The sequence below is a fragment of the Taeniopygia guttata genome, chromosome 18 (assembly GCF_048771995.1).
Source record: "Taeniopygia guttata chromosome 18, bTaeGut7.mat, whole genome shotgun sequence".
In the NCBI taxonomy this organism is placed as follows: domain Eukaryota; kingdom Metazoa; phylum Chordata; class Aves; order Passeriformes; family Estrildidae; genus Taeniopygia; species Taeniopygia guttata.
The window spans coordinates 1580310-1598898 of record NC_133043.1 but is presented as its reverse complement, the minus strand read 5'-3'; the positions used below and the strand labels follow the sequence as shown (position 1 = coordinate 1598898).

At 61.6% G+C, this 18589-nt stretch overlaps 3 protein-coding genes across 10 annotated transcripts in view; 1 reads left to right on the top strand and 2 right to left on the bottom strand.

Moving 5' to 3' along the window:
- Positions 1 to 171: 171 nt before the first annotated feature.
- TEPSIN (TEPSIN adaptor related protein complex 4 accessory protein) lies at positions 172 to 4207 on the bottom strand. 3 transcript variants are annotated; one of them, XM_030287276.4, is made up of 13 exons: positions 4087 to 4207; positions 3777 to 3849; positions 3443 to 3534; positions 3256 to 3349; positions 3041 to 3108; positions 2862 to 2940; positions 2692 to 2763; positions 2301 to 2501; positions 2038 to 2209; positions 1680 to 1796; positions 1466 to 1544; positions 1255 to 1389; positions 172 to 991 (listed from the first exon to the last, which is right to left on the bottom strand). In XM_030287276.4, the coding sequence occupies exons 1-13, from the start codon at positions 4126 to 4128 to the stop codon at positions 542 to 544; spliced, it is 1674 nt and encodes a 557-aa protein (XP_030143136.4). In that variant the 5' UTR covers positions 4129 to 4207; the 3' UTR covers positions 172 to 541. The 3 variants fall into 3 exon arrangements, with proteins under 3 accessions (XP_030143136.4, XP_072792990.1, XP_030143137.4); XM_072936889.1 differs by having other exon boundaries at positions 2301 to 2492; XM_030287277.4 differs by having other exon boundaries at positions 1680 to 1793; positions 4087 to 4206.
- A 187-nt stretch (positions 4208 to 4394) lies between these two features.
- NDUFAF8 (NADH:ubiquinone oxidoreductase complex assembly factor 8) lies at positions 4395 to 5057 on the top strand. Its single transcript, XM_030287281.4, has 3 exons — positions 4395 to 4552; positions 4653 to 4763; positions 4856 to 5057. The coding sequence occupies exons 1-3, from the start codon at positions 4472 to 4474 to the stop codon at positions 4874 to 4876; spliced, it is 213 nt and encodes a 70-aa protein (XP_030143141.1). The 5' UTR covers positions 4395 to 4471; the 3' UTR covers positions 4877 to 5057.
- SLC38A10 (solute carrier family 38 member 10) overlaps positions 5046 to 18589 on the bottom strand; it is a 33167-nt gene continuing 19623 nt past the window's right edge. For 2 of the 6 annotated variants that reach the window (XM_072936888.1, XM_030287262.4), the window contains exons 11-16: positions 17006 to 17159; positions 10253 to 10420; positions 9474 to 9935; positions 8858 to 8941; positions 8080 to 8259; positions 5046 to 7827 (exon numbers count right to left, since the gene is read on the bottom strand). In XM_072936888.1, coding sequence (XP_072792989.1) covers positions 6698 to 7827; positions 8080 to 8259; positions 8858 to 8941; positions 9474 to 9935; positions 10253 to 10420; positions 17006 to 17159 — 2178 coding nt within the window. In that variant the 3' untranslated portion in view covers positions 5046 to 6697. The remainder of the gene's footprint in view (positions 7828 to 8079; positions 8260 to 8857; positions 8942 to 9473; positions 9936 to 10252; positions 10421 to 17005; positions 17160 to 18589) is intronic. The other 4 variants (XR_012058558.1, XR_004369451.3, XR_012058557.1 and 1 more) reach the window with 4 other exon arrangements.

The window sequence follows — 18589 nt, the reverse complement described above, 5'->3', positions numbered from 1 at the left end:
GCTACTAGAGGGGCTGTAGCATGGAGGAGAGCAGTGCGGCAGTGGGAAAGCTGTGGGGCTGTTGGGGGGCCATGGGGCTATAGGAAAATGTGGGGCTGCGGGCCAGGAGGCGCCATGGGCCAGGAGACGCCATGGGCCAGGCTCCATCAGCGGCGCAGAAGAAGTCACACGTTCCCAGACCCGAGTGGGGGTTTATTGGTGGGTCCCGGCCCCATGGGGACGGTGCCTGCTCCCACTCCACCCCCACAGAGCCCAGCCTGCAGCTGGGGGCCACCCAAGAGCACCCATGGCCATGCTGGGGTCCCCAAAGTACCCCCAGCTCAGTCCCAGCGTGTCCCACACCCTTGTCCAGCTCAGAGGAGCGAGGAGCCGTGCCCTCTACCTGCCCTGGAACACCATGGACTGCAAGAGGGACATTGTCACCTGCTGGAAGCCCTGGCCCTTGTGGCCATGTCAGACTGTGTCCCCCGAGGCACCAGGACAGCGCAGGCCCCGCAGGGAGGGGGGCAGAGCCCCCGCAGCCCCCGGGGCCCGACAGCAGCTACATGTTGAGGAAGGCGAAGGCCGATGGCTGCAGGGTGCCCTCCGTGTCCGTGCCCCCGTCCTGGGGCCGGGACGGCGTCCGTGGCTCCGCCGGCGGCGAGTGCGGCCGGAGCACCGCGCCAGGACGCGCCACCAGCTCCATGCCGGCGAACAGGGACAGGCCGGGGGCCGCCGTGTCCCCTGCCAGCCCGCTCCCCCCGTGCTGCTCGCAGGGACAGGCTGGCACCGCGGCCCTGGGCTGCCCGGGGGGCTCCGATGCCACCCCCGGCTCCTCGGCGGGGGCTGCGGGCGCCGGGGCCGGGCTCAGGGGGGTCAGGAAGCTCTCGCTGGCCACGGCCGGGATGTCCATGAGCAGGTCTGTGGCCGAGCCCGCCGAGGGGGCCGAGGGCGGCCGTGGGGCCTTCGGGGAGGGCTGGGCCCGGCACAGGGCCTCGAACTGCCGCAGCATCTGGGACAGGGGGTAGGCACAGTGAGAGTGGCATCAGCAAAGGGGTTTGGCCCTGGCACCTTTGCCCAGGCACAGGGACGGTCCCCGGGGTCCCCCCCCAGGGCTCAGAGGGAGCATCACCCCACCCTGGGGAAGGCAGCCAAACCACCCCTCTGGCACATACAGAGAGCCACTCCCAAGGGCTGTGTGTCCCCAAGGGCTGGCAAACCAGCGCCAGGAGCCCCTACCCAAGGGACTGCGCACAGGGATGTCCCCAGAGTCACCTTTGTTGCTCGGTTGGCCACAGGCCCAGGGCTGCCTTGGCTGAGGTGCTGCAGGCGCTGCCGGGTCACGGCAAAGATCTGCTCTGGGGAGAGCAGGTCGGAGCAGCCGAGGGCAGAGATGGCACACATGGACCTCTGTGGGAAAGGGGAGCTGAGCCTGGCAGGCCCCCAAACACCCCCCAGCCCTCCCAGGAGAGCCCCCTGTGCTCACCATGCGGACACCGTCACTGGGATCCTCCAGCGCCCGGCCCAGCAGCTCCAGCACCACCTCACAGTTGAGGAGCCCACACCTGCACAGGGGTGGGGGTCACAGGCACCTGCAGCACCTTCCCATCCTCAGAGTCCAGGCCCAGGCAGCCAGGGAAGGGCTCAGGTTGCCCCAGAAGCCCCCAGAGCCCCAGGGAACACCCCTCTCTGACACTTACTCCTTGAGGAAGTGCTGAGCTTCCTCCCTGGTGAGGAAGACCCTGGCCCCACGCGTCAGTCCCGACACCAGGCTCAGCTCCCTCCGGCAGTCACCCGGGCTGTCAGCGTCCACCCTGCTGGGGACACAGCCCATGGGGACAGGAGCCACCTGCTTACTGCTCCTGGGGTCCCTCCCTGCACACCCCCTGGCAGACAGGGACCCCCACCCTGAGCAGCTCTGCCCACCCACAGCCAGCAGGACGAGCCCCAGGCGGAACACAGCCAGCAGTGCCGGGGCACTCTGGGTCCATGGTGTGGAAAACGAGGGCAGCACACCTGGGACAGTCCCAGGGCAGGGGAGCCCCGGGCCCCTCTCACCTGTCGGCCCCGTGGCTCAGCTCCCGGCTGGCCCCGGAGCGGCTGTCGCTGCCGGATTTGCTGCCCGAGTCCGAGGCGCGGCTCCGCTCGTTGCCCTGCGAGGATTCCCGGGAGCTGTGCCCGCTGTCTACCTCCTCCCAGCCGCCCCCGGCCAGCCCCGGCTGGTGGCTCACTGCAGGGACAGTGCGGCTGAGCTGGGGTCCCCACAGCCCCCAGGACCGGTGGGGACCCCCAGACCCCCCGGCTGCTCCGGCAGGACCCACCTCGGGATGCGCGCGGCGCGGGAGGAGTCGGGGGCGGCACGGCCGGGCTGCTGGCAGGGGATGGAGCTCGGATGGGCTCGTAGGTGTCCTCGGGGAGGTCCCCACGGAGCCGCCGGGGCCCCCCCGGCACCGGGAGCACGGCCTGGGCCACGGCCTCGGCCGCCCGCTGGAGGCTGCTCAGCAGGGCCTCTCCTGTGGACGCTGCCAGAGGCTGGGATGTTGGGAGAACCCCGGAGCCCAGCCCCGAGGGATCACCCCAACACCGAGCTCCAGGCTGGCAAAGGGGCTGAGGGAACTCTGGGAGCTCAGAGCACGAGGCACAGAGTGACCCCATGGCCCTGCCCCAGCTCCCAGCAGGAAAGGACCCAGTGAGGGCCCGGCCAGGACTCACCAGAGCCGCTCTTGTCACTGCTGAAGCCAAATCCCTGCATGGAGCCACAGGGGCTGGGGCTGGAGCCCATCCCTGGGGAGGCACAGGGAATGTCAGGAGGGGCAGAGGCACTCAGGGTTCCCCTGTCCCGCTGTGTCTCTGCCCCCCTGTCCCGGGAGGGCTGTGCTCACCGGCGGGGGCCAGGGGCCGGGCAGGCAGTGCCAGGGGCTGCGGCAGCGGCGCATCCGAGAACAGAATGCTGGCCAGGTCCTGTGGGATTGAGAGACACAGAGACAGAGAGGAGTGCTGGCAGTGCTGGGAACCCCAGAGTCCCCAGAGCAAGGGGCTGGGGGCTCCCTCCAGCACCCACCTGTGCGGCCGCCCGCACCTTCTGGTTCAAGCTGTTGCCGTGGAGGGGGTCTGGGGGCCCAGAGAACACTGCAGACACACAGAAGGGAGGGTGGGGGACACTCCCAGGTGGGGTAGGACCCCGCTCCTGGCACAGCCTCGGCAGCAGGAGCCCTTCTGGGGTCTCCAGCCCCCCACGGAGCTGTTGCTGCTCTGCCATGTCCCCCTGGCTGTTACCCGCAGCCTCCCGGATGAAGCTGGCGTTCCTCTTCAGCTGCAGGACAAACTGGGGGGAGCCCTGAGAGCAGGTGTGCAGCAGGATCTTCAGCACCTGGCTCGGGGGACAAGGACAAGTCACAGCTGCCCTCCCTGGAGCAGGGGGGCTCCGTCCCATCACCCCCCAGTGCTCCCAGCACGGACCCACCTTCAACTTGACGTGGCAGGAGCTGCTCTGCAGCCGCGTGAGGAGATGCTCCAGCAGGCACTGGCTGCTCCCGGGGGACTCGTGGGAGATCTCTAGGGACGGGTTAGGGATCCAGCCGGGACAGGAGGATAGCAGCAGCTCCCAAGTGCCAGGAATTCAGCCCCTCCACAGGGTCCCAGCCAGGGCCCACAGTCCCACGGCTGCCCCCAGCCAGCCCCGCAGGCCTCCAAAGCCCACCAGGGCCTGGAGCAGCCCGGGGAGCTCCCCCTGTCCCGGGTCCCCTCCCTGTCGCGGGGAACCCCCTGCCCCGTGCCCCCGGCTCCCTGAAGGATACTGGCGATCTCCTCCAACAGGTACCCGGGGCACGGGGTGTCGTCGTCGGCCGTGCCCCGCAGCAACACCGGCAGCTGGAGGAGGAGGGGGCGGCGTGAGAGGGGCGGACCCGCCCCGGCCCCGGTGCTGGGGACCGGACCGAGGTCCCGGGGCAGGCCCGGCCCGGCCGGGGCTGTGCGAGGCCGCTGCAGAAGCGAGTGGGGGGACGGGGGGGGGGGTGGAGGGGGTGCAGCGATGACGTCGCCGGTAAGCAGTGACGTCACGCCCCGGCAGCCCCCCCCATCCCACCTCCCAAAAGCCCCGGTCCGTACCCGGCTCAAGAAACTCAGCCGGTCCCGCAGCGGCGCCGCCATGACACTGCCGGCACAGGCCCTGCCCGGTCCCTCGGCGGCGTCAGGGAACCGCCCCCCAGAAGTTGTTTTCCACCAATGAGAGGGCGAAGCTCTGCTGCTCAACCAATCATCGGAGAGAGAAGGCGGGACTCCAGGCGGAAGCGCCCCATGAAGTTGACGCCTGAAGGAGGCGGGAAGTAAACAACCGGCATTTCCACCAATCAAAGCCGCTCGCGCTGAATACCCAATCAGAAGGGGCGTGGTTTGGCGTGGTTCCGCCCAATAGGAGAGCGCGGCGTGTGACAAGCGGGGCGGGCAGCCAATCGCGGCCGGCCGGGCATGGCGGCGCCCGTGCGGTGAGGCGATGTCGGGGCGCGGAGTGTGGCTGCGGGCGCGGGCGCGGCTGCGGCGCTTCCCGGCGGCGCTGGCGGCCTGCGGGGACCAGGTGAGGCCGGGGGGCACCGGGGGGCACCGGGGGGCGGCTCGGGGCCGGCGGGTCCGGTGGCCCCCGCGGCCCCCGCTCCCGTCCCGTGTGATTCCCGCAGGCCGCGGCCTACGGGCGGTGCGTGGCGGCGGCGGCGGCGGGGCCGGCGGAGCTGCGGCGGGACGCGTGCCTGGCGGAGTTCCAGGCGCTGCGGGAGTGCTTCGCCCGGGCGGTACGGCCCCGTCCCAGGCCCCGTGCCAGATCCGCTCCCGCTGCCGGCGGAGGGAGGCGGCCTCGGCCCGTCCTGACCGCGGCTCTTTGCAGGCAAAGGCGACGCCGAAGTGACCCCGGGGCCGCCCCCGGCTGGAGGTGCTCGTGGGAGGAAAACCCTCAAACCACCGATTTGTTCTCAAATGACGGAACCCGGTCCCGGAGCTGCCCACCCGCTCCCCGGCCCGGAGGAGCTGCAGCCTCGTGAAGGTCACAGGTCTATTTTTATTTATTAAAACAAGAATTCAGATCAGAATGCTTCAGCTTATTTTATTGATGGGCTCAGCCGCGCTCCGGGCTCTCCGTGCCAGCGTTCCACCCACCCCGGCGGGACGAGGCGGCTCCCGGCAGCTTCCAGCCCAGCTCGGGGTGCCCGGGCCATTCCCAGGAGCAGGAATGTCAGGGGCATCTTTGGTCCCTTCCATTCACACAGAGAACAAACAGGCGGCTGTGGCCCCGCGGGGCGGGCAGCACAGGGCACGAAGGAGCCGAGCCGGCTCCTGCCACCTCGGCAAGGCTGCTGGGTGCCTGGATCCCTCTCCCCGGGGCAGCCCCGGAGCCGTGCTCCAGAGCCCATCCCTGCCTCTCGGAGCGGCTCTGGGGCTCCGTGCTTGTGCTTGACGACAGCATTAATGGAGAAGCTCGTTGGGTTCAGGGGGTGTAAGGCCACAGTGTTCCGGGCGGTCTTCCCAAAGGACTCCCGAGGTCGCTTCCCTGTCGCTCTGGGTTGTGACACTCGGGACAGTCCCGCCCCGTCCCAGCTCTGCAGGGTCCCACTGGATACAGACTCGAGGTCGCAAAGACATTTGGAGGTCGGGATATAAAACCCACCACAGTGATGAGGTCTGAGGGCTCCAGGCTGGGAATTCTCAGCCGGTGTAGGGAGAACTTTGGGATTTAATTCTGTACATTCGCAGGTCTGGATGTAAAAACACAAAACCCAAAAAAACCCAAGGGATGAATCACTGGGAGCCTGAAACAGCACAGAGCTCTTGGGGAAGATCTTCCCTTCCTCACTCACCAAACAAATTCCCAGAGGTGGAGCAGGGACCTGTCTGGATGCAGAACAGGGCTGGGGCAGGCTGGGAAGAGCACAAGGAACACAGGAAGAGGTAGGTGGAGCCCCTGGCTCCACCTGGCTCTGCCATGCTTTCTCCCAAACTACTCACCTCTGGCAGAAGGATCAAGCTGGATTGGGAAGGGTTGGGGGGAAGTTGAGCTTCTTAATGCACTTTTGAGAGGGGAAGTGGAGCTGGAGAGCACGGCGAGGAGCACCCAGGGAGGGTGGCTGGGGCAGAGTTCCGTGTGATCCCAGTGGGTGGCCAAGCAATCCCATCCCTGGGAGAGAGGCAGCACAACAGGAGTTGTGCCCAGTTAAGGCAGCGTTTCTACTAAATGAGGTTCCTAAACCACCACTGTGTCCCAAACAAATGAGGCTCTGCTCCCGATCCAGCACTGGAGCACTGGCTCTGCTGGTCCTCAGCTCACGGCTTCTCTGGGGTAAAGCCCTTCCCGAGGTGCGGATCCCAAGTCCCCTCGGCACAGCCAGGGCCATGGAGCCCCTTCCTGGTTCTGAGAGGAGCTGGGAGATGGTTGGAGAAGGCAATCTGATGTGAATGAGATGCTGGAAAAGGTCCTTGGAGCAGCGGCCTGGCAGGGAGCCGAGGCGGATGGCAGCTCTGGAAGGCAGGGGACAGCAGGAATGTCACTTCCAGTGCCGCCATCTCCTTGGCCACCCACAGGCACACGCAGGGGGTGCTGCTGGAAGCCCCCAGGGTGGTGCTCAGGGATGCATGGAGATCCTGTGGATCCGAGCACTGCGTCCAGCAAAGTGGCTTAGATCTCTCCACGCCCGGTGAGGCCGAGCCTTCCCTGCAGAGCACGGCCGCAGCCCCGTCACGGGCTCCTGTCCTGTGTCACCTGCTGGATGTGGCGGCTGCGCACCAGGTGCTGCGCGCCCTCGGCCACCCGGCTCAGCCGCGTCTCCAGCGCGCTCCGCAGGTCGTTCACCTTCACATCGGGAAGGGGGTTCAGGCCGATCAGGACCCCCCCGGCTCCTGCTGCGGCTGCCTCCTCCTCCAGATCCTCCTCCCCGTCCTCCTCCTGGTCGGGGGGCAGCAGGTCCCGTCTCCTGCGGCGCAGGTCCAGACCCCCCTGCAGCTTCAGGTCCCGGTTGGGTTTGAGGTCGCGCTCCGGCTGCTGCGGATCCCTGGGGGCGTCCGCTCCGTTCTCAGGCTTCCCTGCTGGAGCATCCTGAGGGCCGGCTCTCCTGTCGGCACCGTTGGAGGGACCCCCACGGCCCTGCCGGCCCCCCGGCTCCTCCCGGGGATCCTCCTCCTTCCTGTGCCCGAGGCCAGGCGGGTCCCGCTGCTGCCCGCCCGCTCCCGCCCCTCTCTGCCACTCCCTCTCCCGGGGGTGCTGCTCCCTCACTGCCACATTCCTGTTACTGGAAGAGTCCGGCACCACTGCCAGATCCTTAGGCTCCACCTGACTCAGAGTTTTGGCTTTAAGGGCTGTTGCTGAGTCTCTTTCCAAACTCTTTCCTGCTACTCCCTGAACTTTGGCAGCCCCCGGCTGTTCTCTTTGGATGGGAGCTGTAGCTACTTCCACGGCTTTCAGGAAATTCTTCTGGTGGACATCTCTTCCAGCTTTGGCTTCCCGTTCTCCTCCCAAATCCTCCGCCAAGGCCTTTTTCTCCAGGTGGTTTCTGGCTGCTGGAACACGCTGGGCATCCCCGTGGAGGGGATCCCGGTTCTCCATGGGATTCTTAACAGCTCTGTCATCCTCTTGCAGCGGCACCTTCCACTCCTTGGGAGCAGCCACAGGAATGTCATGCCTCTGCCCGGCCTCTTCCAGCTTCCCCACGATGTCCCTGTGCTGCTTGGTGGCATCGGGGGGCTGCTGGCCCGGGTGCTGCGCGAGCTGCTCCTTGCTCAGAGCCTTCCCGGCCGTGTCTCCCTTGGCTCCGAGGCCCTCGTCCTCCCTGCTCCTGGAGAGGGGCACGGCAGGCTCCGGCTGCGCTTCTGCTGCAGAACAAAACCCACATGGGAAGAGCTTTCATCAGGACATTCCCTTCTCCTGCCACCACATTCTGTGAGACACGAGATGAGGCCGCACGGGAGGAAGAGCAGAGCTGTGGGTTATCCCTACAGAAATGGCTGCGCAAGTGGACTTTGCCACGTGCCAAAGGAGCTCAGATTTCTCCCAGTTTGGTTTTAGAGCCCCTCTAAGCTGTGAGCACCCTCTGGAGGGATCCTGCTCCCTGGCCACGTCCTTACCTGGCTTTGGCTTCTCCTCTGCCCCCTCCTCCTGCCGCTGCTGGTGGATCTCCTTGTGCTGCTCCTCGATCACTGCCAGCAGCTTTGCCTGCTGGTCCAGGAGCTGCTTCTGCTGCACCTGCTGCTCCTTGATCACCTGCAGCAGCACGTTGTGGTCCAGCAGTTTTGCTGGCCCTGCTTCTGGAAAAGGGGAAAAAGAGGAAATAAAACCCCTGTGACCCAAAGCCCTCAGAAATCATGTCAGCTCTGGATGCGCTGCAAGGACGCTCCTTGGCAGGAAGATCCAACTCCACAAACCTTGCCAGGAGAGGGAGAAGGAAGCTGGAAGAGGATGGGATGAGAGCAAGGGACCTGCACACAAGTCCAAGCTCAGGCTCCAACCCTCCCTTGCCAGGCAGAGGTTGGAGGGGGGAGCTCAGCCTGGGGAAGGGCTTTGCAGCTCCAGCTCTGATGCCCCAGGGACAGAGCAGCCAGGACCTTGAGGGGAAGGAGCTTTTCCCTGTGATGTGTTCAGGTGTCCCTGTGTGCCCCTGCCCACGCCCTCCTGCCGTGCTGCTGGAGCAGTTTCACTCCTGTCTCTCTCTTCCCAGGGCTCTGACACCAGGGAGCAGCCAGGCCTGGGTGCCAGCATGGCTCAGGTCCCCAAGCAGCCCTGCCAGGTGTGCCAGGGATGGGACAGGCACCACCTGATGCTATGCAGGGGCCGTGGCCTCTCCCACAGAGAGGGATCTGGGGAGATCCAGGCCCATCCCCGCATGCCCCGGGAGCACACACTCACCCCCTGCCTTCTCCTGTTTCTCCTCAGTGTTCTGGTTCTCCAGCAGTTCTGCTCTCTCTGGGAGGGGCAGCTCCTGCTTTTCACCTGCAAAGGACAACAGAGCTTTGCTGTCAGTGCAGATGTTCCCTAAAACGCCTCCACGCTGTCCCGGCACCCCGTTTGTATCCAACCCGACGGCTGCGAGGGAAGTAATAAACCCAATATTTAACAGTCCCGTGCCTGGTGGCAGCGAGCCAGCACTAACTACCTCGGCCAATTAACATGCAAGAACAGCTCTAACTGGCTTTTAGACGGGCACTTGGCAATGTGTTCCCTGTCAAGATCTCCCGGCTCCGTGTCCCCGGTGATTTGGGAGCCGTGCAGGAACAGCACGGCACCTGACATTTTGGCGGGTGGTGAACAACTGTTTGACAGCTCTTGCAGTAGCTGTCAAAGCCACCAGATTCCTCCCTTCCCGCAGCAGCTGCCAGAGGGGCTGTGCTCACTCACGTGCTTCACTCATGGAGTTAAAAGGAAGCACCAGGATGGAGATGGGAATGACCAAATTGTCCCGCCTCGAGGGGCATTACAGGCCCAGAAGAGCTTGCTCAGTTGAGCTGTTCTGAAAGGAGCTTACCAGGGTCTGCTTCTTTCTCCTCGGACTTTGCAGCCTCCTCTGCTTTCCTGGGGAGCTGGAGCTGTGACTTGTCCCGCTCAGCAGCCTCGGCAGGGTCACCATCCAGCACGGCCATCTGTGCCTTGGCTTCCAACTTGGCTTCCCCTGGCCCCAGATCCTTGTAGGGCGGCCTTCCCCCCTGCTGCACCGCTGCCTCTGGGACCTTCTCCAGATTTGGGATGGGCCCACCAGTCCCTCCCCGCTGCTGGTTCTCGGCAACCACTTCCTTCCCTTGTTTTGGGTCCAGTGCCTCCTTCTGGGGCTTCAGCCTGGCTGGTTCCTCCAGCAGACGGTCCTTGGCTCCTCCGGGAGCCGCTTTGTTCTCGCTGGATTCCTCCCGCTCCCGCCCCATGTCCACGACCACCTCATCATGTGGGACTGGGGGCTCGTGGCGATGAGCCTCCCCCACGGGCAGGGCAATCCCTGGGGGAACAGGCAGGGTCAGAGGCAGCAGGTTCCCAGTACACCCAGTACACCCAGTACACCCAGTACACCCAGTACACCCAGTACACCCAGCTCCACGCTGCCCTTGTCCAGCCCTGCCTTCTCTCCCTCATCTGGAGGCCACATTCCCAACAAGCCTCCAGAGCATCAAACACTAAATCACCTTCAATCCACCAACACTACCACACAGGTGGAGTGAGGGGAGGGTAAAGAGGAGTTCAGGATCTCTGTCTCAGAGTCCCACAACACACACCCCTAGCTCCCAGTCCAGCTCCCTTTCCCAGGATCACCTTTACCTTGATCAGGACGGTCCAGCTGCACTTTCTCTTCCACCTTTCCTCTCTCCTCCTCCCTCTTGGGCACCTGCACAGGCACCTTGATCTGTGGCTGCTCCATCTCCTCTTTCTCGGGCACTTTGGGTTTGTCACGGTCATCCTCGGGCTCCTCCACCACCGGGTTCTGCTCTGCAAACACAGGATGGGGACAGGGATGAGGTGTGGGATCTGGGAATTGCTGTGCCTGCCCCAGTCCTCTTCACCCACCCAATCCGGATGCTGATTTCCCTCCAGACTTAGCATGGTGGGGCTGGGGGAGATTTTATTCTGGGGTCACTTGGTTGTTTTCCCTGTTGTGGGCTTTTACAGAGCTGCCAGCAGGGAAGTGTGGCTGGGATGGAGCTGGGATGGAGCTGGGATGGAGCAGAGATGGAGCTGGGATGGAGCCGGGATGGAGCAGGGATGGAGCTGGGATGGAGCAGGGATGGAGCTGGGATGGAGCAGGCATGGAGCAGGGATGGAGCCGGGATGGAGCTGGGATGGAGCTGGGATGGAGCTGGGATGGAGCTGGGATAGAGCCGGGATGGAGCCGGGATGGAGCAGGGATGGAGCTGGGATGGAGCCGGGATGGAGCAGGGATAGAGCCGGGATGGAGCCGGGATGGAGCTGGGATGGAGCAGGGACGGAGCTGGGATGGAGCTGGGATGGAGCTGGGATGGAGCTGGGATGGAGCTGGGATGGAGCATGGATGGAGCAGGGATGGAGCTGGGATGGAGCAGGGATGGAGCTGGGATGGAGCAGGGATGGAGCTGGGATGGAGCAGGGATGGAGCAGGGATGGAGCTGGGATGGAGCATGGATAGAGCCGGGATGGAGCTGGGATGGAGCCGGGATGGAGCAGGGATGGAGCTGGGATGGAGCTGGGACACGGAGCAGGGATGGAGCTGGGATGGAGCATGGAAGGAGCTGGGATGGAGCAGGGATGGAGCTGGGATGGAGCAGGGATGGAGCATGGATAGAGCCAGGATGGAGCAGGGATGGAGCCGGCTGCTGCTGCGAGCCAGTACCACCAGATGGTAGCATCCCCCCGGCTCGCTGTCCCAGACCCCCGGCTCCGGGAGAGATCGAGCAGGAATCCAGAGCCGATCCCCCGGCACTGGAAGAGACAGAGCTGCGACCCAGCCCCGAAACCCCCAACAGCAGAACCGAGCTGGGCTCCAGCCCAGCTCCCACCCCCCCTCCACTGCTGTTTGCTGTGAAACGTCTTAAAACCTCCTTTATTTTGATTTTTTTTCCCTGTTTTTTAGTGACCGAGTGTTCCCACAGCCCTTCAGATGCCTCTTGGAGGAGGGGCGGGGAGGTTTCCTTTTCCTGCAGAAGTTTTGAGGAGGGGGATTAAACAAGTATTAATTAAACACTCCTGAGGGAGAAGGGGGAGTTTTGCCCCACCTCGCCCTCAAAGACATTGAATGTTTTTGGAAGACACATCCCAGTCAAACCAGTCACTGTGTTCAGCATTGCTATGACCAGCATATTCCACATGGAATCTTTTGCACATTCCATGGGATGGGAAGGGTCCCTTCCACCCCCAGCATGGCAGAAAACCCACACAGGGAGTGAACTCTTCCTTTGGAGAGAGCAGAGAAGGAAATAGAATTGTTTCCCAGCAGTGAAGTTGTTCTGCAGATTTTTTTCCATCCAACAAACTCTTAAAAAAAAAAAAATCTATCTTCTGTAACAAAAAAAAAATTCCCAACTCTTTCCCCCTTCGCCCTCCCCCGTGTGATTTCCTTTGGGGAATTAATTCTATAAACATCTTTCCATTTTCTCCTCCCCCTCCGCAGGGCTGGTGCGATTTATTACGAGATGAACTCATGGGAAAGAAGGGATTGCCACAACTTCAGCTGCGTGGGCCTTGCCTGAGCTGGGGAGGGGGGGAACAACAAAAATTCACAAAAAATTAAGTACAAACTCCTGGCCCAGAGGGATCTGTGCCAGCAGGACCTTGAGCCTCTCCAGAAACCCGGACTGCAGCCCGGAGCTCCACACCCAGAGGAGGGACGTGTGCGGGGCTGGCCGGCTTTCCACGTTCCTGCGCTTCGGCAGTGATGGTGGGAGGGGAAAAGGACTTGGATTTTCTGAGAAATTTGAGTCTAGTACCCAAGGGTCCCCCTCTCCATGGAGGGACTTCCCAGGGTTCAGCAAGTCAGGGCAGGACACTCCTCCTTTTCAGGAAGAACTGGGCTGCAGGAACCAGTGCCCAGCCCTGGCCAGGGGCCCTGGGAAGCGGGAGGCCGAGGCCGGGGAGGGGAGCGCTCGGCACGGCTGCGGATGTTCCCAGCTCAGTCCTGGCCCCAATGCAAGAAATTATTTACTCTACTGGAGGAAAGTTTCTTGTTAATTGGTTCATGGAGGCGGGAGATGGCTCCGGTCGGAGAGGACCGGAGGATCCAGAGAACCCCAACGCAGGCAGGGCTGTTCCCACAGCGGATGGGAGCGATGAGCTGAGCAGTGAGATGATGTTCAGGGGAAATAAAAAGGAGGGGAGGAGGAAATAAGAAGGAAGATGGGGGGAAGCTTTCCTTGCCAGCAGGAAGCGGAGGAGTTAAACGCAGCAGGTGAACCCCCGCGGGCCCAGGGCAGCCCGAGGGGCCGGGGGAGGCCCCGCTCTGCTCCGGGAGTGTCCCTGGCAGCTTCCATCATAAATCAGGCAGAGGCACGTTCCCTGCTCTGCAAACAATGCAGGAAAAGCCCAAAACACAAACAAAAACACAAACCCAGAAGTCTCCACGCCGCAATAAGGCCAAGCTGCCTCGAAGCCATCATTTGCTCAGCAGGAGACAAAATTAAGTTCATCATCAGGGCGTGAATTAACAACCTCTCAGGCTGCCTGGAAATCCATCCAGGGCTCTGGGTGATTTGCAGGGAAGAGTTTTGCTGGGGCTCTGCCTGTCTTCTTGCCCTCCAGGTCCCTTTGAAGCGTCCTCCAGTAACGCCGTGCCTCGTCGTGTTTTATGAGTGGCCTTGGACATTACAGGCAAGGTCTGAGAGGCTGTAAAAGCTTTTTGGCTCCCAAGGAGAGGCCGGGGTGTGAGGCAGCACTGAGAGGGTTTGCTCTGACCCCCTGGCTCTCCAGCAGCTCTTCTCACATGAGGGGAAGCCGGGGCGTCCTGCAGCTGATTTGTGTGTGTGCGTGCCTGGGTGTGTTGTGGTTTGGCAACAGCCTCTCCAGGCTGCCATAAAATTTCATGATTAGCAACCTAAAAGCTTCCCTTCTCCCCCTGCTCCTGGTTCAATCACTGCAATGGTCCCAGGCAGGCACTAAATTCCTCCTCACACGTTTTTCCAGCCTCTTGGAGCCGAAATGTGCTTCCACAGCCCCTGCCGTGGGCAGAGGCAGTGGGATGGACCCTGCTGTGCTCGCCCCCAGTCCGGAGGAAGCCTTAGGGACAGCACAAGGAACACCAGGACACACCCCCCACTCCAGGGTGTCACCCCAGGGCTGGCCAGGGACATGGGGTTCAGGACCTGCTTGTGCCAGTGCAACTCCAGATCTGCTGAAATTCCTTCATCGCACGATATGGAGCAAGATCCAGGAGCCTGTGCCAAGGAAAACGGAGCCCAACAAGTGGGGCAGAGGGCTGGGGGCAAACACTGCCCTCGGACGTGCCGAGCAGCCCCACGCCGGGAGCAGGGCAGGGCCAGGCCCTCCCCGGGGAGCCCCCAGCCCAGCTGCGCCTCCAGGAGCCCTCCCTCCCTCCGAAACGGCTCCAGATTTCACAAGGTTATGGAATGGCATCCCTGAAATTAGTTCACAGTTGTCTCCTGACGCACCAGCAGTAAAAACCAACCCAAATTACCAGAGGCTGCTGGTTCCTTTTCTGTGTCACAGGCACTATTAAAAGCTCGCTCGCACAAAGCACCAGGGAGAGCCGCCGCGGAGCCAAGCTGTTCCTGCAGCTAGGCAGGATGCAGGAGCCACGTTCCACACACATCTCCGGGGCTGGGAATGCCGGCAGCGACCCAGCCTGCCTCGGGCAGGTCGCTTCTGTGGGGCAAAGCACACGGATGCAGGGATGGAGGGTGCAGGGATGTCGCATGCCAAACACAACGCCAAATTTTGCCCCATTTCAAGTAACAGAGCCCACCCCATGCCCCAGGACACTGGGATGGCCGGAGCATGGTGCCTGGTGCACCGGGAAAAGGGCTCTTGCACAAGGAGCCTGAATCAGGGCTTTGTTACCCAACGTTGCACAACAGCAGGGAGAAGATGAAGCAGCAACGATCAAGTAAGGAGCTGAAAAATATTACAAAATCTTAATCCCCCCCGAGACCCTTGAGGGTGCTTTAAATACGGAGAGAAATTGCCTAATTAGCTTTTTTTTTTTTTTTTTTTTTAATGGATAATTGCCTTCCTGAGCTTTCAGAGGCAGCTTAGCAACCTTTTAACAGAGGCGCAGCCGCGGCACGGAGCGGCAGGACGGGGCTGGAAGGGGTTTTATCCTTTTCCCGAAGAGCTGCTGACAGTAAAACCTCCAGCACCACAGGCTGGGGCTGTAATGGGCACTTGGGTGTCGTTAGGAAAAACACGATTCTGAGGCCGCTGGTCAATACGTGTTCACATAAAAGGCCAATGTTCTAATATTCATAATCCTCGGGCCCACGGGGCAGGGCTTTAATGAAAGTCTCTCCAGTTCTGGGCTCCACAACATCAAAGAGGCCAATAAAACTCCTCTCACACGCTGACAGGCGGGAGGCAGACGGGGAAGGCAGCGCTGGGGAAAGGCCCTGTGGTTTGCCTTGGATGGGGCAGCACGGGAAAGGGCACGGAGCAAGCCTGTGCCCAGGGAAGGGGCTGAGAACCCTCTGACCCAGAAGATGCACCTTGTGCCTGGAAGAAGGGGTCTGGAAGAACCCTCCATGCAAGAAAAGGGCTAGGAGCAGCACCCTGCAGCCAGGAAAGGAGCCTGGAGCAGCACCCTGCAGGCAGGGAAGGGGCACAAGGCACCCTGTGCCCTGGGGAAGGGGCTGAGCACCCAGCAGCGCTGCCCAGGGAGAAGCCGTGGGATCCTGCAGCAGCAGAATCCGGCCCATCCGGAGGGCACCCAGGTGCCGGGGGCGGCCCAGCCCGCATCCTGCGCCCCTGGAACGACAGGATGCAGCTGCTGCGGCGCGTTCCAGGCAGCGGCTCCTGCTCTGCAAAACAAGGCGGGTGAGGGCGAGGGGGAGCCGCGGCGGGGGATGAAGGGCACCATTTAACGCCTCTCATTGCTAGTCAAGCCGACATCCTGCAGAGGCACAGGGAGGCACAGATCCAAGGAATCGCAGAGGCGGCTCTCCCGGGGCAGCCCCACGTCCACCCTGCAGGTCCTTGTCCCCCTTCTCTGCTCGGCTCCGTCTCCCCCCTCCTCCTCCTCCCCGGGGAGGGAGCCCCCCCTGGCAAAGGGACCTCAGGGGACAGCTGAGCTTTCCCTTGGAACTGCAGGGCTCCTCCCGGGAAAGTTTATGACCCGGGAGCACTAAACCCGCCTTCCTCCCGGGTGGGATTATTTAATCCAGCAGCACTCGGAGCTGCTGCTGGCAGGCCCCGGGATCGCTCGGATGATCAGAGCCTGGCATCCCGCTCCACCGCCCCAGCTCACGCCGAGAAGGGGAGAAGATTCAGCAAACTCCTGCAGACACCGTGTTTTATGGGATTTTTTATTTTCCCAGTCAGAACACGTGTCATTAGCGATTCCTCCTGAAAGGAGCAGCTGTTCTTTGGCCATTACTGCTCCAAAATTAACCAAGACGGAAGAATTCAATGGCATCCCTCCTCCAGGCCCTGCTGAGGGCTCCGTTAAGGGATTGGGAGCGTCTTTTGCTCGGAGTTCACCGGCATCCACGTGCCCGGCAAGGCACACACAGCCTTGAGTAAACCACAAGTAAACTCCACCACGGAGCAACCCCAGAGTGAATGTTATCGGCAGCAGCACCGGTGTGGGAGTCGCTCCAAGCTGCCGGGCAGGAACCCAGCCAAGAACCAGGAGGGAGGATAATCTCCAGAAGAGCCAGCCCCTTTCTCCCTTCCGCTCTCAATCTCTGCGAGGATATTTCAAGGCCTCCAAAGAACAAAAAAAACCCCACAGGAGCAGAAGGAAACAAAACTGAAGGGAAGGAACAGGACGCGGCAGGGCCGAGGGGCAGCGCGGGGTCAGGCGGCACCTGCGCGCCACGGCCTTGCTCCGGAGCAGCTGGGAAAGGGAGGAGCGGCCGTAATTCCATCAGCAGCCCCAGCAAACAAATAATAAATAACAAGAACCAGTAAACAAAGCTGAGGCATAATCACAGGCTTTGTCAGAGCGAAAGCCGAAGCCAAATTTATACCCTCGGCACCAAAAAAGAGGCAGTCCCCATAAATCTCCCAACCTTCGAGGGTGATGGATGGCCGGTCCTTGGGCAGGCACACGGGGAGAACAGTCCCGTGGGCCAGGTGGGCACTGTGCTCATCCCAAACAGGGATCCCTGCTCTGTCCCTCCAGGGGATCCCAGGCCTGCACCACACCTTTCCCTTCCCAAAAGAACAACTCCCTCAATGTACCACTGGAGGTCACAGCGGCTTTTTCAGCAGACAAAAGTGCAGCTTTTCTTGGGAAAATGCCTCAGGAAGCTGGGAAGATGCATGGAGCTGCCTGGAAATTACCCTGTTTCCGCCACACTTTGAAAAACAACAAACTTCTTTTTAAGAGGTGACCTGGGAACAGGGCTGGGAAACCCAACTCCAGCAAGCACATACCTGGAAGTTTGACCGAATCCTGGTCAATTCTGTTCTCCTCTCTGTCCAGGTGCTCCAAGCCCACTGCTTCCGTCCTCACAGGGGTGTCCTCAGTGGCAGACAGGGTGGTGTAGGTGCTGATCACCAGCATTCCCAGCCCAATCCACAGGATAATCTGCACAGTGTGAGTGCCAGAGAGACAGTGAGCACAGGAAATCCAAGGGGGCTGCTCCCCACGGCATTCCCACGGTGCCTCCACAGAATTCCAAGCTCAGCATAGTGACATGTGTTATGGAGAGAAATGTCAGAGAGAAACAGGAAAACCAGTTGCTCCTGGCTGAGGTTCATATTTGGGTGCAGAGCCATGGGAATGGAAGCTGTTTCGGAGGCTGGAAGCTGTTGGAAAGGCTTTGGGAAAGCTCAAAAGTGAGTGAAGTGAGTGGGCAGGACCCAGGGATAGGAAAATGCATGTGGCAGACAAGTCCTACTGCAAAGACTCATTTCCTGGTATTCCCAGCATGAGAACTCCATGAAATCAAGTCTGGCTGAGCACAGAGGAGCCTGGCCTGTTATAGCCCCCAACCATTCCAGGGAGCTGCTTAGAAATCCTTGGTTTTGAAAGCAAGGGTAACATGTCCACACACAGGTCCTGGTCCCAGGGCTCAAGAAACTGCTGAGAAATGACTCCCTGATTCCCAGAAAGCTAGGATCAAACAGGATAAAAATAGAAGGGTGGAATCTGGATCCTGTGGAGGGAAGGGCTCTTGGAATTTCTCTACCTCAAAAAGGAGAAAGTGATGAGCAGCGAAGGAATTTTTACAGCTTGTTATGTGATGACAAATTGGTCTAAAAGGATCTAATTCCACGTGAGTCATAGGAAGTGTTGGATGGCACTTGGACAACCTGGTCTAGTGGAAGGTGTCCCTGCCCATGGCAGGAGGTGGAACTGGATAAGCTTTAAGCCTCCTAGCCCAAACCATTGCATGATTCCATGACTCCCAACCCTCACTGTGCAGATTTACATCCCAATTCACAAAAAGCACAACGAAAAGATGCTTCTCAGTGTGGGGAAAACCAGGAACGGCCACAGGGAGCACTTTACCACTGGAAGCTGCCAGAAAACTGCAAATCAAGGGGAGAGGTGAAACTGGAAGGAGGAATTAAAACATTGGCACTTCCAGAGAGGGAGGAGGGGCCGATGCTTTCCTCACCCACTGAGGGAGGTCATCCAGAAAGAGGGAGCAGCGTGGTCAGAGCCGGGCCCAGGAGACCCTGCAGGGCCCGTTCCCAGCACACCCCGCAGACAGCCCGACGCCTTCGGAAGGAAAAGGCTGGTGGGACGTGGAGCAGCTCTGGATCAGGGGCAGCGTGGCCAGGGAGCAGAGGCCAGACCTTGGAGCTGCTGCAGAGGAAACAGGAGCAGAATGTGCTGCCTGCCTTGCCCGGGGTGCACAAAGAGCAGATATCCTGCCATCCACCCCCAGCCGGGCAAACGCAGCGTCAGCAGGTCCTGCACTGCTGCCCTGGGCTCGAGCTGCTCCACTTCCTCCCCTCCCACAATCCACAGCCCCAGCACAAATGCATTTTGAGCCTGGGAGGTTGTTC